At 46.8% G+C, this 15,316-nt stretch overlaps 1 protein-coding gene across 1 annotated transcript in view; it reads right to left on the bottom strand.

Annotated features, from left to right (window-relative positions):
* The window catches only part of SHLD1 (shieldin complex subunit 1), a 31,760-nt gene extending 19,745 nt beyond the window's left edge, over positions 1-12,015 (bottom strand). The window contains exons 1-3 of the mRNA XM_053972263.1: positions 11,300-12,015; positions 10,680-10,797; positions 8,753-8,919 (exon numbers count right to left, since the gene is read on the bottom strand). Of these exons, the coding sequence (XP_053828238.1) occupies positions 8,753-8,912 (160 nt within the window). The 5' untranslated portion in view covers positions 8,913-8,919; positions 10,680-10,797; positions 11,300-12,015. The remainder of the gene's footprint in view (positions 1-8,752; positions 8,920-10,679; positions 10,798-11,299) is intronic.
* Positions 12,016-15,316: the final 3,301 nt, after the last annotated feature.

Below are 15,316 nucleotides of genomic sequence, written 5' to 3'. Positions count from 1 at the left end.
GGCCCTGCAGCAGAGGGAAATGGCAGGCAGCACTGCTAAGTCCTCACCACAGCTATGGAGCATCCCCTGCAGCACTCCAGGCACTGCATCCACCCTGAGCTCTACTCAGCACATGGAACACAGGCATCCTGCCCACAGCCTCCTGCTCAGCTCACTCAAACCTGCCATGGCAAAACTGGGTAGGAACAATCTGCATCCTTTCACAGCAGCAAGTCTGCCCTCTACACTAAGCAGCATCCTGGGAGCACAGCTTCTCATTTGAACAGCACCAGTACAACTTTTTTGTTCTCCTCCCTGCCACTAGGCACAGAGGATTCCCTGAAATGTGTTTTTCTGTAGCTAGTTCACAGCAGCTCCTAAAGAAGCTTCAAATTCAGGGAATAAATTCAGAAGCAATAAGAGACCACAGCAATCAGGGCAGACATATCTTGTTTTCTGTTGCTGCATTTTAACAACTGCCAGTGCAGGGCCTTTTGGATCCAATGAACTCCAGATGATTTTTCTACCACACAGTCACAGACTACATCTGAAAAAACATCTGAATAACTGAGAGCTAAATGTAAGGAAAGCTTCCCAGTGAAAATGAAAAACTCAGACCATTCATATTTGATCACAAAACAAAATTAGGTGTTTTGTGTACCAGGACAGGTGAATCTGATAAATTACAAGACAAAACCCCTACGTTTAGAATCAGACCAGGAAAAAAAAAAAAAGTAGAAACTTACTAATAGAGTAAAGAAAACAAGAGGTTTTAAAGAGCCTTGAGGAGTGACATTTCTTATTTATGTGTGTACAAGCAGATCATCACATCACTCTCTAAACCACAACCACCACTCACACTGACTGGAGGTGAGATGTCCCAGGGCATGTGAAGAAATGTGTGAAGCTCAGAGTTTGCTGGAAGCTCTGTACCATCATTTACCTGGGCTCTCTGCCCCGAGCACAGCTGCAGTTCAGGCCAATGCAACCCTTCTCCTTTTCCCCTAGTACTGATGCTAACGTGGCTGTCCCCACAGCACTGCATGACTGATAAGAACGATAATATCCCATTGTGAGATGCTCTGCCCAGAGGGAGGAGCCAAGCATTCCTACCTGGATATAATCTTGAGTTTCTGGAACACCAGCATGGCTTTTCCTGCACTGCATTTCCCAGAGGAACAGCTGCCTCCTCCACTGCAGGAAGGCTACACCCTTTCCTACAGGATCCCTGCTCCAACAGAACCACACCTGACACTCCAGGAGGACTGCAGCCACAATTCCCAATTGAACTGCTGCCAACACCCTGTCCAACAGGGTGCCAGGTTCTATTCTGACTCTGTCAGTGTTGTTTTGGTTCACTGCATTGTTTATTTTATCTTTTTATTTTCTTTCCTAATAAAGAACTGTTATTCCTGCTCCCATATTTTTTTTCCTGAGAGCCCCCCTTAATTTCAAATTTATAACAATTCAGAGGGGGGAGGGGTCTACATTTTTTTTTCCTACTTCAGGGGAGGCTCCTGCCTTCCTTAGCAGACACCTGTCTTTCCAAATCAAGTCAGTTTTACAGGGTGACTATTCAGTAACCACTCTGCAGCCTCCAGCAGCCTCAGCTGAGTACCAACGTCCAGCATCCAGCTGCTCCAGGATAGACTCCCCTCCCCTGATGATTTCCAGGGGCAAGGAATAGAGATCATTGCGTTGAAAAGCCTGAGTGGGACTGCAAAAGCAGCTTCAAGCACAGGAGAAACTTTGCACTACATATGTGATAAACAAAATATTTACAGGATGGGGAAGCCCAGGGAAGCAGCCATTAAGTAGGAACCCAAGCAAAGAGCAGCTTTTCAGCCACATCTGCACTGTATTTTGCAGCTTCACAGAGCAAGTAGCATGTGGCTTCCCAAAGACACCCCCATCCCAGCCTGACATCAGTCTGTGTTTGGTCAGGAAGAAGTCCTGAGGCCTTCTTTTACTAGCTTAGAAATTGCTCTTTTTTCCCAATAATGTTTAATGGCATTGTAGTGGTTGCAAATGATGGCTGAATTTGTTTATTATTCCCCTGTAAAGCCCTCATTTAAACAGCTTCTGATCCCAATTATAATTTTCCATCTCAAAGGACTCCACATCTGCACTTCAGAGGATGAAAAGTGATTAATAAAGAATTTAACAAACTCTTGTCCATTCTTGCCCACTGAACAAATTCTTGACATTTATTTAGAGGATTTAATTCCTTCTCATTTAAATGACTAATGCTCACAGGTAAGATAAAACAACATTTGCACAAACACGTGCAAAGCTGCCTCACAGCTGCCTTAGGAACAACTGCCATAATGACATTACTGCAGTCTGAATTGGATTAGGTCAAAGCAAAGGACAAACATTGATGGCTGTGATGAGAGAACTGAAAGTTCTCTCAGGCTGGAATGACAATTTAGATAAAGTTAAGGAAGAAATGGCCCACTGGGACTCTGACACCTTGGCAGAACAAGGTGGTATTAAAAGCTCCCAGTGCCACCAGAGGGCAGACAGAGCTCTACACATCTGACAGGTCCCACTGTCTGGCACTGATGGTGTGACCCTGGCTGGATGCCCCAAAGCCACACTGCCCTCCACACCTGGACTGGGGTGAAGAAATACAGCAAAAGGTTCATGAGTTGAAATAAGGACAGGGAGAGATCACTCACTGCATACCATCATGGTAGATTCAGCTTGGGGAAATTAGATTAATTTATTACCAATCAAAATCAGAGCAGGGTAATAAGAAGCAAAACAAATTCTCCTTCCCAAGAGACAAACTCCCAAGCTCCCCTTCATGCAGAGAAGGATTAATGCAGAATCCAATCAGACAACTTCAGTGCAATAGTACAACTCCTTGACTCTGTTACTCAAGCGTTTTCTCTGTAGTTGATTTCTAATTATTAATGGTTTAATACAAACTGTTCAGTTTCATAGAACACAGAGGTACTCTGAAGCACTAAAGTCTAAAAGGGAAGGGACAGGTCTCAGTTTTTTCCCTGATGTATGCATAGTGCTCTAATTCTCCTCAAAAAGGACCAGTTTTCTTCCTCAGACTGTGAAGAACAAAATATTGCCTTTTTCTGGTCTAGGATTTACTTTTGCCTGGATGCTTTATGTAGCACATCCCTGAAAAATTAATTTACACAAGATCTAAGACCTACAGTGACCCAGTGGTGCCCAGTGCTTTTTTTTGTGTGCTGTGCAGTTTCCTTGTATTCCTTTTATGTCAGCTGGCATAAATTCCACCTGCTTTTTCATCCAGTACTCAACACAACTGGCTCACAAAGAGATGCTTGGAGGGTTCATGATGCCAAACTCACCAGAGCCATGGAAACACCCACTGAAGAGCCAGCCATTACTTCAGTGGAGCTGCACGACTTCAAGCCCACTGCCCCACACCCTCTATACAAAACTAACATCATTGAAACATCGTGCCTTTCTTTTTCCTCTTGATAAGACTCGAGTCTAAGAAAAATTTAGCATTTTGGTCATACTTGAGAGTGCTCTTGATTAAAACACATCATTTAAAAAAACTCTCTTAAGTTTTAAGCCTGCCAGGCTGGTGAAATCAGAAATGGGTAACAATGAGCACTAGAGGGCAGCAGGAAACAAACCAAAACCGGTAAAATCCACCAATTCCCAAAACAGGGACTATGTTCTCCATCACGGCCAAGGCAAGCACTGTGCTTAAACAATTTCTTAAACCGACATACTGGTTAAAAAAAAAAATTCTATTGTTCTGTGGTTAATAATAATTAGCTCTGTTGTTTGGGACCACAGCTCAAACTGAAGTGGGTTTGCATGTTAACTTCCTGCAGTTGAAGACTTCACATCACAAAGCACCTTTGAACAGCACCCCTCCCTTCCCCTTCCAAGCAAACCAAATACTAAAATATTCTCAATGTGATCTGTATCTCTTAGGCAAAGGGACTATCAGAAGTTTCTGTATCTGACCTGGAGTGCACTTATGAGCCCTTTCTAGCTCAGCTTTGGCTCAGTCTGAAAGTGACTTAAAACATCACACACGTTTTGGATTTATGAAGTTACACAGACCTCTTGAAGAGACTATATATAAAAGTCTTTAGCCAGACAAAAAAGCCATTTTGGAAATTTGGCAACTTTTGGCAGCAGTGGCAGCTCAGACAGCCAAGCTGTAATTTCTACACCAAGTATTGAGCACTGAGTTCTGGGCTGAACTGAACCTCCCAGCACCCACCAAGGGCCAGCCCCAAAAGGTTGCTGCTGACTCCTTTCATTTTCAGCCTCTACATCAACACTTGTGAACAACTCCCAGGCAGGAAAAGCAGAAGCCATGCTAGACCTCTTCAGTAAACACAAACCCACTTCTGCAAAACAGATTAAGTAACACCTGACAGGCCAGAGGACAGGGCAGAGAGGAGAGAGCATTTAAGGACAAGTCAGAACACATGCACCAACATCAGCACCACTCCTCAGCTGCTAATAAAAGACACAGCAACCCACCACAAAACTGGGCTTGTAAATTCACTGGGAATAGGTAGCATTTTTTTTTTCCAGAGGAATCCCAGTTGCCTGTAAAACTGACAGCTGTGTTGACAGGCTGAAAATCCCTGCTTTGTTTTAACATAGTTGTTTGGTTGCCTGAAAACTAAGAAAGCATCTGGAACAGTACAAAAACCACACCTTTTGAACTGGGCAAACTTGTGACCAGGTTGACTTGAGTGGCAGTGCCATGGCCCAGGCTCACTGATGTGCCTGAAGCCAGAGTCTCCAGTGAAATGGTCTGTCCCATTTCCCCCAGGCTCTCACAACTTGCTCCAAATGGGCTGGTTTTGAACAAAGCCTACAATGCCCCACAACTGATCAGATAGAACCTACAGCCTGGCTCCCCACAAGGCAGAAGAGATTCATAGCCCAACACCACATTTTTCAGAAACCACCATCCTGGAAAGGCTGGAAAGGCTGGAACCCCTGTGAAAGCCAGGACACGTGGCAGAGCACTGGATCTTGGCTGCACCTGTGCTGCTGCCAGGAAGAGGAGCTGTCCCCACTTCATCCCCACAAATATTCACATGGCTGCCCAGAAAGCTGGGCCAGTTCCCTGAGCTGACTTCCCACTGTGTACCAACACTAAGGATCAACCAGGAATAGTAAGCACAGCCAGGAGCAGCCTGGGACTCTCCTTGCACTACAGAGGTCAGGGAAGCCCATTGAAAATAATTAAAGGTAAGCCTGGGCTCAAACTTGAAACAAACTGCAGGAACAAAAAGCAGTGCTTTTGGAGAGGCAATTAAAGGTTGAACACCTCTAACCTCCCAAGCTGGCTTTAATTAATTTTGCTTTTTTAAAAAAAGCCAGCCAGCTCTTAGATACATGCAGGTCTCTTCAAGCCCACAGGAAACTCTGTCATCCTCTTTCTCCTAACATCACCCTTCTTTTATTTTCTCTGCTTCTGTGACACACCATTTTCTGCCACTGGGTGACCCTGTCCACCCATCCACTTTAGAATACAGCTTTTCCACTGCTTTTCATTTGAGAGAAAAAGCAATGAAGGCAGAGGCTACAGGACAAACAGGGAGACCCATGTGCCCAAGATCACAAGCCCTAGGAAGGGCCATGAAAGGAGATGGGAATGAGCTTTGCCCATGCTTCAGACAGGCAGTCTCCCAGGTATGATTCCACAGCTGAACTCTCAAATGCTGCTTCCAAATTTAGCAGAATTTCTCCAGGGCTGCACTGGCAAATCCAGTTCTGCCTGAGCACAAAGCATGGGCAGAGCCCATAACCCTGTGCTCTACCAATTTGTAGAGCACATCTGTTGATTATTCTCTAACACTTCCTTAGGTTGCAATTTTTCCAGGTAAATAGTATTTTTCCACTGTCCCTGGTACTCTCTGGTTCAGTGCCCTGATTTAAGGCTTTCCCACACATAGACCTGAGTGCTGCCTGCCATGTAAGAACTTTTGCTGGCAGCTTTTCTTAATCCAGAAGAAGTGGTAAGGTCTTCCTGTGTATTGAGCAACTGAGTGATGCAGATTAAAAAATGATAAACAATTAAATTTTTTAAAAATTATCTTCCAGTATGGAATTAAAAAAGATGAAGAATACTGAAGTGTTTACTGATGCCATTTAATTTTCTATCACCAACTTAGACACTTGAACTCACTATGACAATAACCTAAAGGTATGAATGCCTGTTGCAAGAGCAGAACCCTCACTTCCACACCAATCATAAAACCACTCATTTATAAACCATTGAAGAGATTTAGTAATATTCCTCCAGGACTACTGTTTTCTTGCCTGGGGATACCTGCTTTCTGAAGGCCCTGTATTCATGGCTAATGAGTACTACCTTCTGCTATTACAAGTGATGGAGCCTCTCTAGACTAATAAAACCTGTTGCTGGTGCCCCAGGCAGTAGGAATGCCCCATGACCATTTCCACCTCCTGAGGCAGGGATGGTGTGGTAGTTCAGTCAGTCTCAGTCCAGTTCATGTGGCAGATGGCAGAAAACACATGCTGTCCTGTCAGTCTGTTTCATTCCTAACGAAGCTGCCACATTCCCAGAGAGCAATGGGCCTTTTGGAAATGCTTTTGAATCACTAAGGAAGATCCTCCAAGTCCCTGTCTGTTGGTCATACTGTGGGGGTGCAACCCACAGCCACTCCCACTCTTCTCACTTACACGGTGCCACAGCAGCAGTTCTCAACGCCTCCTGACAAAACAAACAAGCAAAGCAATTTTCTTTCCCAGGATACACTTGACAGAACCTGCTTTTCCAACAATATCTGACATGGGCAGACTGTTTCTAAAACCATCTTCCTGTCTCTTCTGCCACAGTGACCAAACTCAATGGGTTGGAATGTTGAAGTTGCATCCAAAGAGAGAGTTTAAGTGTGTATGTATATTGGTTTGATGCTGTTGTGAGGAGAAAAGAACCAAGATGGTCAGAGCTTGAACTGGTTATCCTGTGACACTTGGATTATTTCACTCCAGGAGCACAGGGAGCACGCCACAGTTATTGCTAAGTGGTTTCAGCTGTGAGCAGTCTCTACAACAAGCAATGAAGGGGAGGGTTCATGGGCCTCACCTGCCCTCCTCAGCACACCTGGAATCCCCACTGGCACCAGGGGGTGTTAGGGACAGCCAGGAGACAGGATGTGGCCTCTCAGCATACCTTGGTGCTGAGCTTCAGCTGCCTACTCCACACAGGCACCACAAACACTCCCCCAGCACTGTCATTCCTGCACGTGTCCTCCCCACTAAGCCTCAGACATTCCTGGGACTGCCCAGTGGCCATGCAGTTATTCCATGTGTCCCTTTCAACACAGCAATCCAGGCCAGTTGCCCTGAGCCACACTAAATGGTGTTTGAGCAACACATCCCAGGAGCTGCCTCACAGCTCCCAGGATTGCTTCATACCTTCCACACAGGGCTTGTGAAACCTGAGCAGACAAATGCTTTCCAGCCTGTCTCACTACCAGGGCAGCCTCTCCATCCTCTTCTCCCATGACAGTGGAAAAGGCTGGCTCAGGACATTCCTTGCAGTGCTGGTCACTACTCTTACACACAAAAATAAAGCAAAACCTCAAACCAGACATGCTATTGCTCTAGTGCAACGTGGATCATGGAATGTGATACGTGTTGTGCTTTAAAGCAGAGGTTAACAGCAGAAGATTCCCATCATTATTAACATAAGACATGTGAATTCCTGGTCTGTGTGAAAAACCAAAGCAAGGCTTGGTCTCTACTGCTGGCAGATTCCATTACAGTTCTGGATGTCCCACACCTAGAGCTAAAGGCAACTGCACAGGAAATCAGTCAACATCAGCTGAGTGAGATCAGTTGGTAGATCCCACTGCTTACCTGTCTAGCACAAAACAGTGACATTCCCACTGAAAGAAACTCACCTGTTGAATTTCAAGCTAATTTCTTGGAAGCAGGCCACAGAAAAGCACTTTAGAGTAAGAAGAGGAGCCAAACCATACTTTTACACTACTTAATATTCTAAAGCAACAAGAAATGTTGTCAGTGATGTTTTACCCACTCAGGTGTCATGACAAATCCTCTCCACACGTTATTTGTTGTCCAGAACTTATTTCCCCCCCAGTATTAAATAAAATCACTAGAACCCTCATTCCAGCCAGCATGAATATATGGCAAGAAGTGCCACTGGCCCAGCGCATTTTGATCTCACATTTCTTACCAGCTGTCCCTTATCTCAGATAAACAATTTATACTATTACTTCTAATAATCTGGAGCAGTGGCTGACCTAAAATGATACTTCTGCAGAAGCCAGGTTCTCCTTCAAGTGAGGAGTCCTCACCACACTAACGTCATTAGCACAAGCAAAGACTCAGTTGTTATTATTATTATTATTAAGTTAATGGTGTAACGAGGCCACATCCTAAGCTCATGATGAGCACATGAAAAACACAGGGAAAAGTTTAAAAACTCTTCCTACTGACTATGGTAATTTGTGACAGTGTTTACTCCTGATGTCTGAGGGACATATTAGTTGTCCTTCTGAGAACACATTCAACATGAAGAGTATTGCAGAATATTAGCAGCTGACAGCATCCTCTGAGCTCTTCTCCTGTGTCCCATCAACCCACAGCTCCCACTGTATGTGTCCAGCTGGAGCAGACTGCAGTTCTGGTAAAACTGGGGTTTATGACAGGCAGCATCAGACTGCAGTGACTCAGTCAAGCAACACACTGCCTACACAGATGAAGCACTGGCTAAAGAAAGAGCATGTGGAGAAGCAGAAGCTGTTACCTGTGGGTGGGGAGGGAAAAACATCCCCAGAAGGATAAAGCTCCTGGCTGTTTTCAGAGCTGTGTGGAGGCAGAAAGTGCTCTGCTAGGTCACAAACAGAGGGGAGGTCCAATATGCTGCTCTCTGAGGTGTGACTCGATGATGTCTCCTTTTCTTCCATGGTCCCACTGCAGACAGAAATGAGATTCAGCTGGGTTTTTGGAGCATGAAAATCTAAGCAGAAGTCAGCACAAATAATCTGGCATTTTTGTACTGCTTTAAGAGATGACAGGAGCTGCTTTAGTATAATCATACTTCAATTAAGAAAATAAAAACTAATTTAAAGGTGTAAAGAAGGAACAACAGCAAGCCCCATAGGTAAAGCCCTCAGCCTTAAGAAGGATAACTAGGAGACCACAATAAATCTGGCTTTCCTAGAGACTTCCCAGAAGTACAGCCTCGGGCCCCAACACTAGGAAGCCATGGAGCATATTCCCTTCAGGGTGTCCTCTGTGTGCCATTTAAAAGGAAACACTTCCCACAGGGTCCCTTTCCACTGATGCTGCTACAAGTCTTAGGTTAAACCCATCCCTCCTGGCTTATGTTCACTAGCAGAAAGAAAAAGCATTTTAAAACTTGGTAGCCTCAATCCCACAGGGATGGCAAAGACTTCCTGGCATGGAGACACCAGAGGAGCTGTGTTAAATAATCGGTGCTCAACACTTTGGAAAGCTTTGGTTGAAGCATCCCCTCATCCCAACACCTTTTTATCAAGCTTCCTCAACCAGTCCACCACCACAGAGGGAAAGAACACACAGCAAGACAGGGCTGGTGCCACCCTGCTCCACACCAAGGGTTACAGTGAATGGGCAACTCCTTTGGAGAGGATGGATCTGAAGTGTTCCAGTCCAGCAGCTCCAAGTGCCTGGGGCAGAAGAGCAGTGCAATAAGTAAAACTTGCTGGAGTAAGAGTGACAAGACAGAGGATCCAGATCTGGTGGTCAGGCAATGGCCTGTGGCCCTGCAGGCTCACATTTATCTTCTTTTCTTTAAAATGAGGACAACAAATTCTTGTTTTGGGGGTATTATCAGTAAGGAATGTGACAGCCACAGTGGGCAAGGAAATCTCCAGAATGCATTAGTACTGAAAAATAAATACCCCCAGGCAGATTTTTTAAAAAATAACATAATTCCTTAGGTGCTTCTGTGCTGAGTAAACTTTTATTTAAGATTCATCTCTGACCTTTGCAAAATGCTGGCCAACTCACTAATGAAGAGAGGGGAGATGATGGCTGTGATACCAGAGAAGAGCAGCTGCCTTGCCTTGGAGGGAAAAGGTCTGTGCACTCACAGAAAGATTCCAGGAAAAAAGGCAGTGGAAGGTTAAAAACAAAACAAAGTGCACAATCAGCTTCCCCCAACAGAAGGAAACTTCTCCTCTATGCTCTTAATGCACCAAAATATAAATGATCTGTGCATAATGAACACAGAGAAGGAAAAACTTTCCTCAAATATTGTAGTAGAATTGTATTTAGAGAACTAAACTACCTATACCCTTCACTGGCCTGGAAAAACCCCCAAAACACACAGCACAAGCCAAATGAATTCTATCCCTCCAAGGGCAAATGGCAAATTACAGCAATAGGAGCTGCTGGTGTGATACCACAGCAGCTTAAGGCTGTCACTGATGGGAGCTGCAGCAGCCCCGGATGTCTCTGCCTGTGCCACTCCCCTTCCCCACAACTAACAGCATGTGCAACCAGGTTTTGATCAGGCTCAGATAAAACAAAGCAGTGTTAAAAAATAATAGTTTTCCTGTGGATTAGCTCCCTTTAGTTCTACCCCCAAAGCTGGTGGTGAGACCACAACTCATGGTGCTTGTGAGAAAAGGCTCAGCCCTGGGCCTTCAGACAAATGAAGGAGCTTCACTATTTCCTCTGTGCCATACCTGGTAAGAGAGAGACTGATGTGCAAACAGTCCCTCTGAACAAAGTCCAGGAACAAACAGTCTGTTGCTGCTTCAGGATTCCCTTATTCTTCCTTCATGGTTTGTCAGCCCCAGACTGCTGGAATGAAACAAACAGGTCAGTCAGATGCTTTGGGCCAGCTGACCTGGCAGATGGACAGGGTGACCTTTCCAAGTGCACATGCTAGCCAATGCCAGCAGCCAGGCATCACATGTGCCACTGTTTGCTGGGCCTGGTGCAGAGGAAAAGTTTCTTCTAGGAATCAGAAAGAGCACATCTAGTTATGCCCTTGAACCTCTTGACAGCAGTGGCTGGTACATCCTAGAAGTAAAGGCAAGATTTACTTTACAAGAAGCTGCAAACAGATGGGCTGTTTGTCCAAAACCCATCAAGCAGAGAAGCAAGTAATAGCTGGCAACCTTCCCTCCCTCCTGTGGAGAGCAGGTGTTTCCCCAACAGGTTTATCTAGCGGTGCTTTGATGTCAACACCCTGTTTTGTCAAACCTCAACCAGGAAATGTATTTTAAGAGGGCCACAAAACCCACCCTGTAGAGTACAACACAGGCTCAAAAAACGCAAATCCCATTTCCTTTGCCATTACCTCAATTGTTTTCAGTGAGCAACCAGGACAGGCACACTTTCAGGCAGAAACTGGATGTTTTTCCGGGCCACCCTCACCCGGTGGCACTGCACAGCTGCCAGGAATGTCCCAAAGGCCGGTCCTGCACAGGCTCGCCTGGCTGGCAGCACTGCTGCAGAATGTGATGGATACGGGAGGATGTGAAGCACTGGCCTTACCAGCTGCCCTGCTCAGCAGGTGAGGGGGTTCTCTTCCTCCCGGCCTCGTTTCTTTCCCCTTTTCCTTCAGGCAACACTCACGCGTTATTTCAGAAACCACTCCCTTGGCAGCGAAGCTCAACACGAGTGGCACAGGGCACGGTGCCAGCCAGGAGAATGGCGTGGGCCAAAGCCCGAGCACCCCGCGGCCCGGCCATGGCTGCTGCGCCACCCCCCCGCCACCTTCTGAGGGGAAATGCCACCGCAGCAGCCCCAGAGCAGCCAGAGCTCGGGGGAGGAGGGAGCGAAAACTCGGGGAAAGTCAAAAGCGCGGCAGGGCTGCCCCGGGCCGGGCCGCACTCGCACAGCCGCGCCTCGGGCCCTCCACGCTGCTGCCGGGCCAGCGAGGGCCCTCCCGCCCCGAGGCCGCCGAAGGGCGAGGGGAAGCGGGCAGAAGCCTCACGGCTGGCGGCAGGCGTGACCGGAGGGCCCCGAGCACGGCGTGGCAGGGCGAGAACCAGCGCTGAAAGGCAGCCGGGCAGCGGCGGCCGCGCCGCGTCCCCGAGCGCCCAGAGCGGCTGCGCAGGCCCCGGCCCGCCCCGCGGGGCTGCGGGTGGGAAGGGGGCGGGTGGATTTCAAAATGTTTCCCAGCCAGGTTTTCCTCGCTACGCGTTTAGCTCGGATTTCTCTCTCCGGATTCAGAGGGGAGAGGTTTTGGCGGGGCTAGGCAGTGGCGGTATCCCGTGCCCGGCGCAGCGGATGCTGTCTCGGGCTGCCCAGCGCTTGGTCGCTGCACAGTGCCCTGCAAAGGTGCAGCCCGGCCAGGCCCTGAGCGGGGATGAGCGCGGGGCTGCAGGGTGCGCGCATCACAGCGAGGGGATGAGAGAAAACCAGCACGATTCCCACGCGGGACATAAGCTGCCAGCCTTCCTCCGAGGGCCTGCGGAGCTCATGGAGGAGATGCGCGCCGAGGACGTCCATGTGCTCTGTGAAAAAAATGCGTATTTTATGATTGGCTTTTCGCAAATGTTACAATGAATATTGTATGTGTGATGTTAGGAAGTTATGCTGTGTTAATTCGCTTAAGTAGTGTGTTAAATGTATTTTTTAACTTATAACACAATGTTAAAATAGAAACTATGCTATGTAAGATACTTTTTAACTAGCTCAAGAAAGAGATGAGATAATCAAGAAATTCTTCTCACAGAGATGGCAGTGACGGGGCCCATAAAGAGTTACTGCCTCCTTTTCAGAAAAGACAAACATTCTTCCATCTTCTCTCCGTCTTTTTGGAACCACCAGGATTAAGGAGAAGAAGCTGACAAAAACCAGAAAAGCTCTTAATTTGCAAGGAATTTATGCATCATGTATGAGATGTATGAATATGCAACAGGCTATTGCTTTTAAGGTGATTCCTTTGTTCACAAGGCATGCTTGTCGTGGCTTAAGTGCCCGAGAGCATCCGGACGTCCGTAATTCTTTGCTTTTTATTGTCTTGTAATTGTCCTAACTCTAAATTTATATTAATTTAATTGTATTACTACTTTTATAACCATTTTATTATTATTAAACTTTAAAAAATTTTTAAAACCAAGTGATTGGTGTTTGTCACAGCTCCCACCAGGAGTTTCAGCAGGCGGCGGAGCAGAAGCTTGGCAAACCCCGCTGAGCAGCGGGGTACAAACCCCGCTCAGTCTGGGGCATCCCATCGCTTCGGCGATCGGTGTGTGCCGCCACAGCCACACTGAGGCGTGGCGACAAGGACATTTACCGGGCACCGACACGGACATCCTGAGTGTCTTCAGCAGGGCTGCGGGGAGTGTCGCGGGCAAGCGCTGCTCCAGCCCAGGGAACAGCGCAGCGCACAGCCAGACCTGCCGGGGCGGAGGTCAAGGATCCGCCCCGTCACCGTCTGGACAGACAGCCGGGAGGAAAAGCCGGCCGACCTGCCGGGAAGAAGTGCTGCCAGGGGAGAGCTGCCTGGGCTCTTTGGCACGCGTGCTGCCAGAGAGACTGGGAAGGAGCTGGGAGTTTTTTTCCAAGAGCCTTTGGACTTCAGAGTTACTGAAGGCAAACTGATGTGTTTAGGAGGAAGTCAATAAAAGGAGGGAAATCACTGTGAAGTCCCGTGGCTACCAAGAGGGCTTTGTTTTTCTTGCAGGCTTGAGCTGGGAAAGGTCTCCACAGGGAGAGCCTTTGGGTCCGTGTTTCAGGCACAGCAGTGACTCTGCCTCGCCCTTACAGCGTCTCCTGAACCAGGCCTGGGCACTGGGGTCACAGGACAAGTGGAGACGCAAACCTAGCTACACCCTGAGCTGTAGCTAACCCTAGGCTACCTCTTGCCACTCATATCTGCCCCCAAGAGCTACCCATCCCTCTCTGTGACCCGGAAGGCAGCACCCCAGCCCTTCATTTCCTTGCAGGGAATGGAGCTGGAGCTGAGCTGTGGCATTCAAAACATCAGCAGATGTGCTTTATGTAGCTCTGGGAGCACGTGCAATATTACAGTATCCAGAAAGCAGCCATCTCTGTGATTTCACCCCACTGCATCATGCTGGGTCTCTGCCACTAGAAAAGCTCTGGCAGTGGGGAGCACCACTGGCTCCTGGAAAAGCAAGGCACTCCAGCAAACAGAACTGCCAAGGAAGCTGTAGTACTTATTAACAAACACACACAGCTCACTAGTTTCTATTTGTCATATTGCGTAGGCAGACAAATCTTTGAACTTCATCTCCCTCCTCTCCCTCACCAGAATGAGGAGCTCCTGCAGTGCTGCCCCCCCCACCATTGTAATCTTTATTTCTTATGAACTGTGTTATCAGCAAAAAGATTAAGTTTGCCTGTAGTATTTAGGGCAAGTCTCTTAAGTGTGTACTACGCTCCCCTTTATCAGTGTCTTGTTGTTAGCACATGATAAAACTATACCAGCAGTCATGTCTGAAGCTAGTTAAAATAGAAGGTACGTGAGAGCCAGGAAACTCAGAATTAAACCCCACACTTGAAATTTACCAGAGATCAGATTACTGAGAATCAACTGGGGAAAAGGAAATGCATTTTCTGACGATTGCAGCTCTGTCACAGTGAGATTTTTCAGTGCTGACAGTCTCAGGGCCAGATGGTACAAGCTGTACAGTTCCATATCATTGAAGATAATGTGTACCTGCCAACTAACCCTCTTAAATACTTAATACATAACTTGAAGGAAAATAGTCTGTCTTCACAAACAGCAGAAATTGCACGTTCATGTCTTTTGGGTTCTTTTCCACTGTCACACCACAGGGGAGCCTGCCTACTTCCTTCTTTCTTACAGAATAGCTCGAAGTTAATTTAGTACCTCAAAGCAGAGTAACAGCTGAATGGATCCTGAACGAAGCTAATGCAGGAAGTGGGCCGAAGGGATGCTAAGGAGACATGGAAAAGATTGATCCTTACACAGTTGAATTTACAAAGATTGTTCTGATGATTAACAGAAATTATTAAACCAAAGTTTGTAGTCTATACTTCAGAGTTTTGGGTTCACTCCTCACCATGAACTACTCCTTTGTTCTCAGGACTAAAAGCAAGAAAAAATACCAGTATAATTAAATTTGTTAATTGCATGCATTTTCCTTCTCAGCTCAAGACACTGTTACTAAAACAAATGGAATATCAGGCTCCATCTCAGTTTCCATTCTGAAGCTTTCCCCATGCACTGCAGACAGTGTTTTAGCGGCCTTTGCTCTGGAAAATCTTCTTGTGGTTACCCCAGGAATGAGTGTTTATAGGCTTCAGGCCAGTGTCAGTGAGAAACAGCTCTTCAAACCCACGAGATGAGAAACAGCAGCTGGCAACTCATCTCCAC

This window comes from Vidua macroura, chromosome 3, assembly GCF_024509145.1.
Source record: "Vidua macroura isolate BioBank_ID:100142 chromosome 3, ASM2450914v1, whole genome shotgun sequence".
In the NCBI taxonomy this organism is placed as follows: domain Eukaryota; kingdom Metazoa; phylum Chordata; class Aves; order Passeriformes; family Viduidae; genus Vidua; species Vidua macroura.
This window is presented reverse-complemented; position numbering and strand designations above follow the sequence as displayed.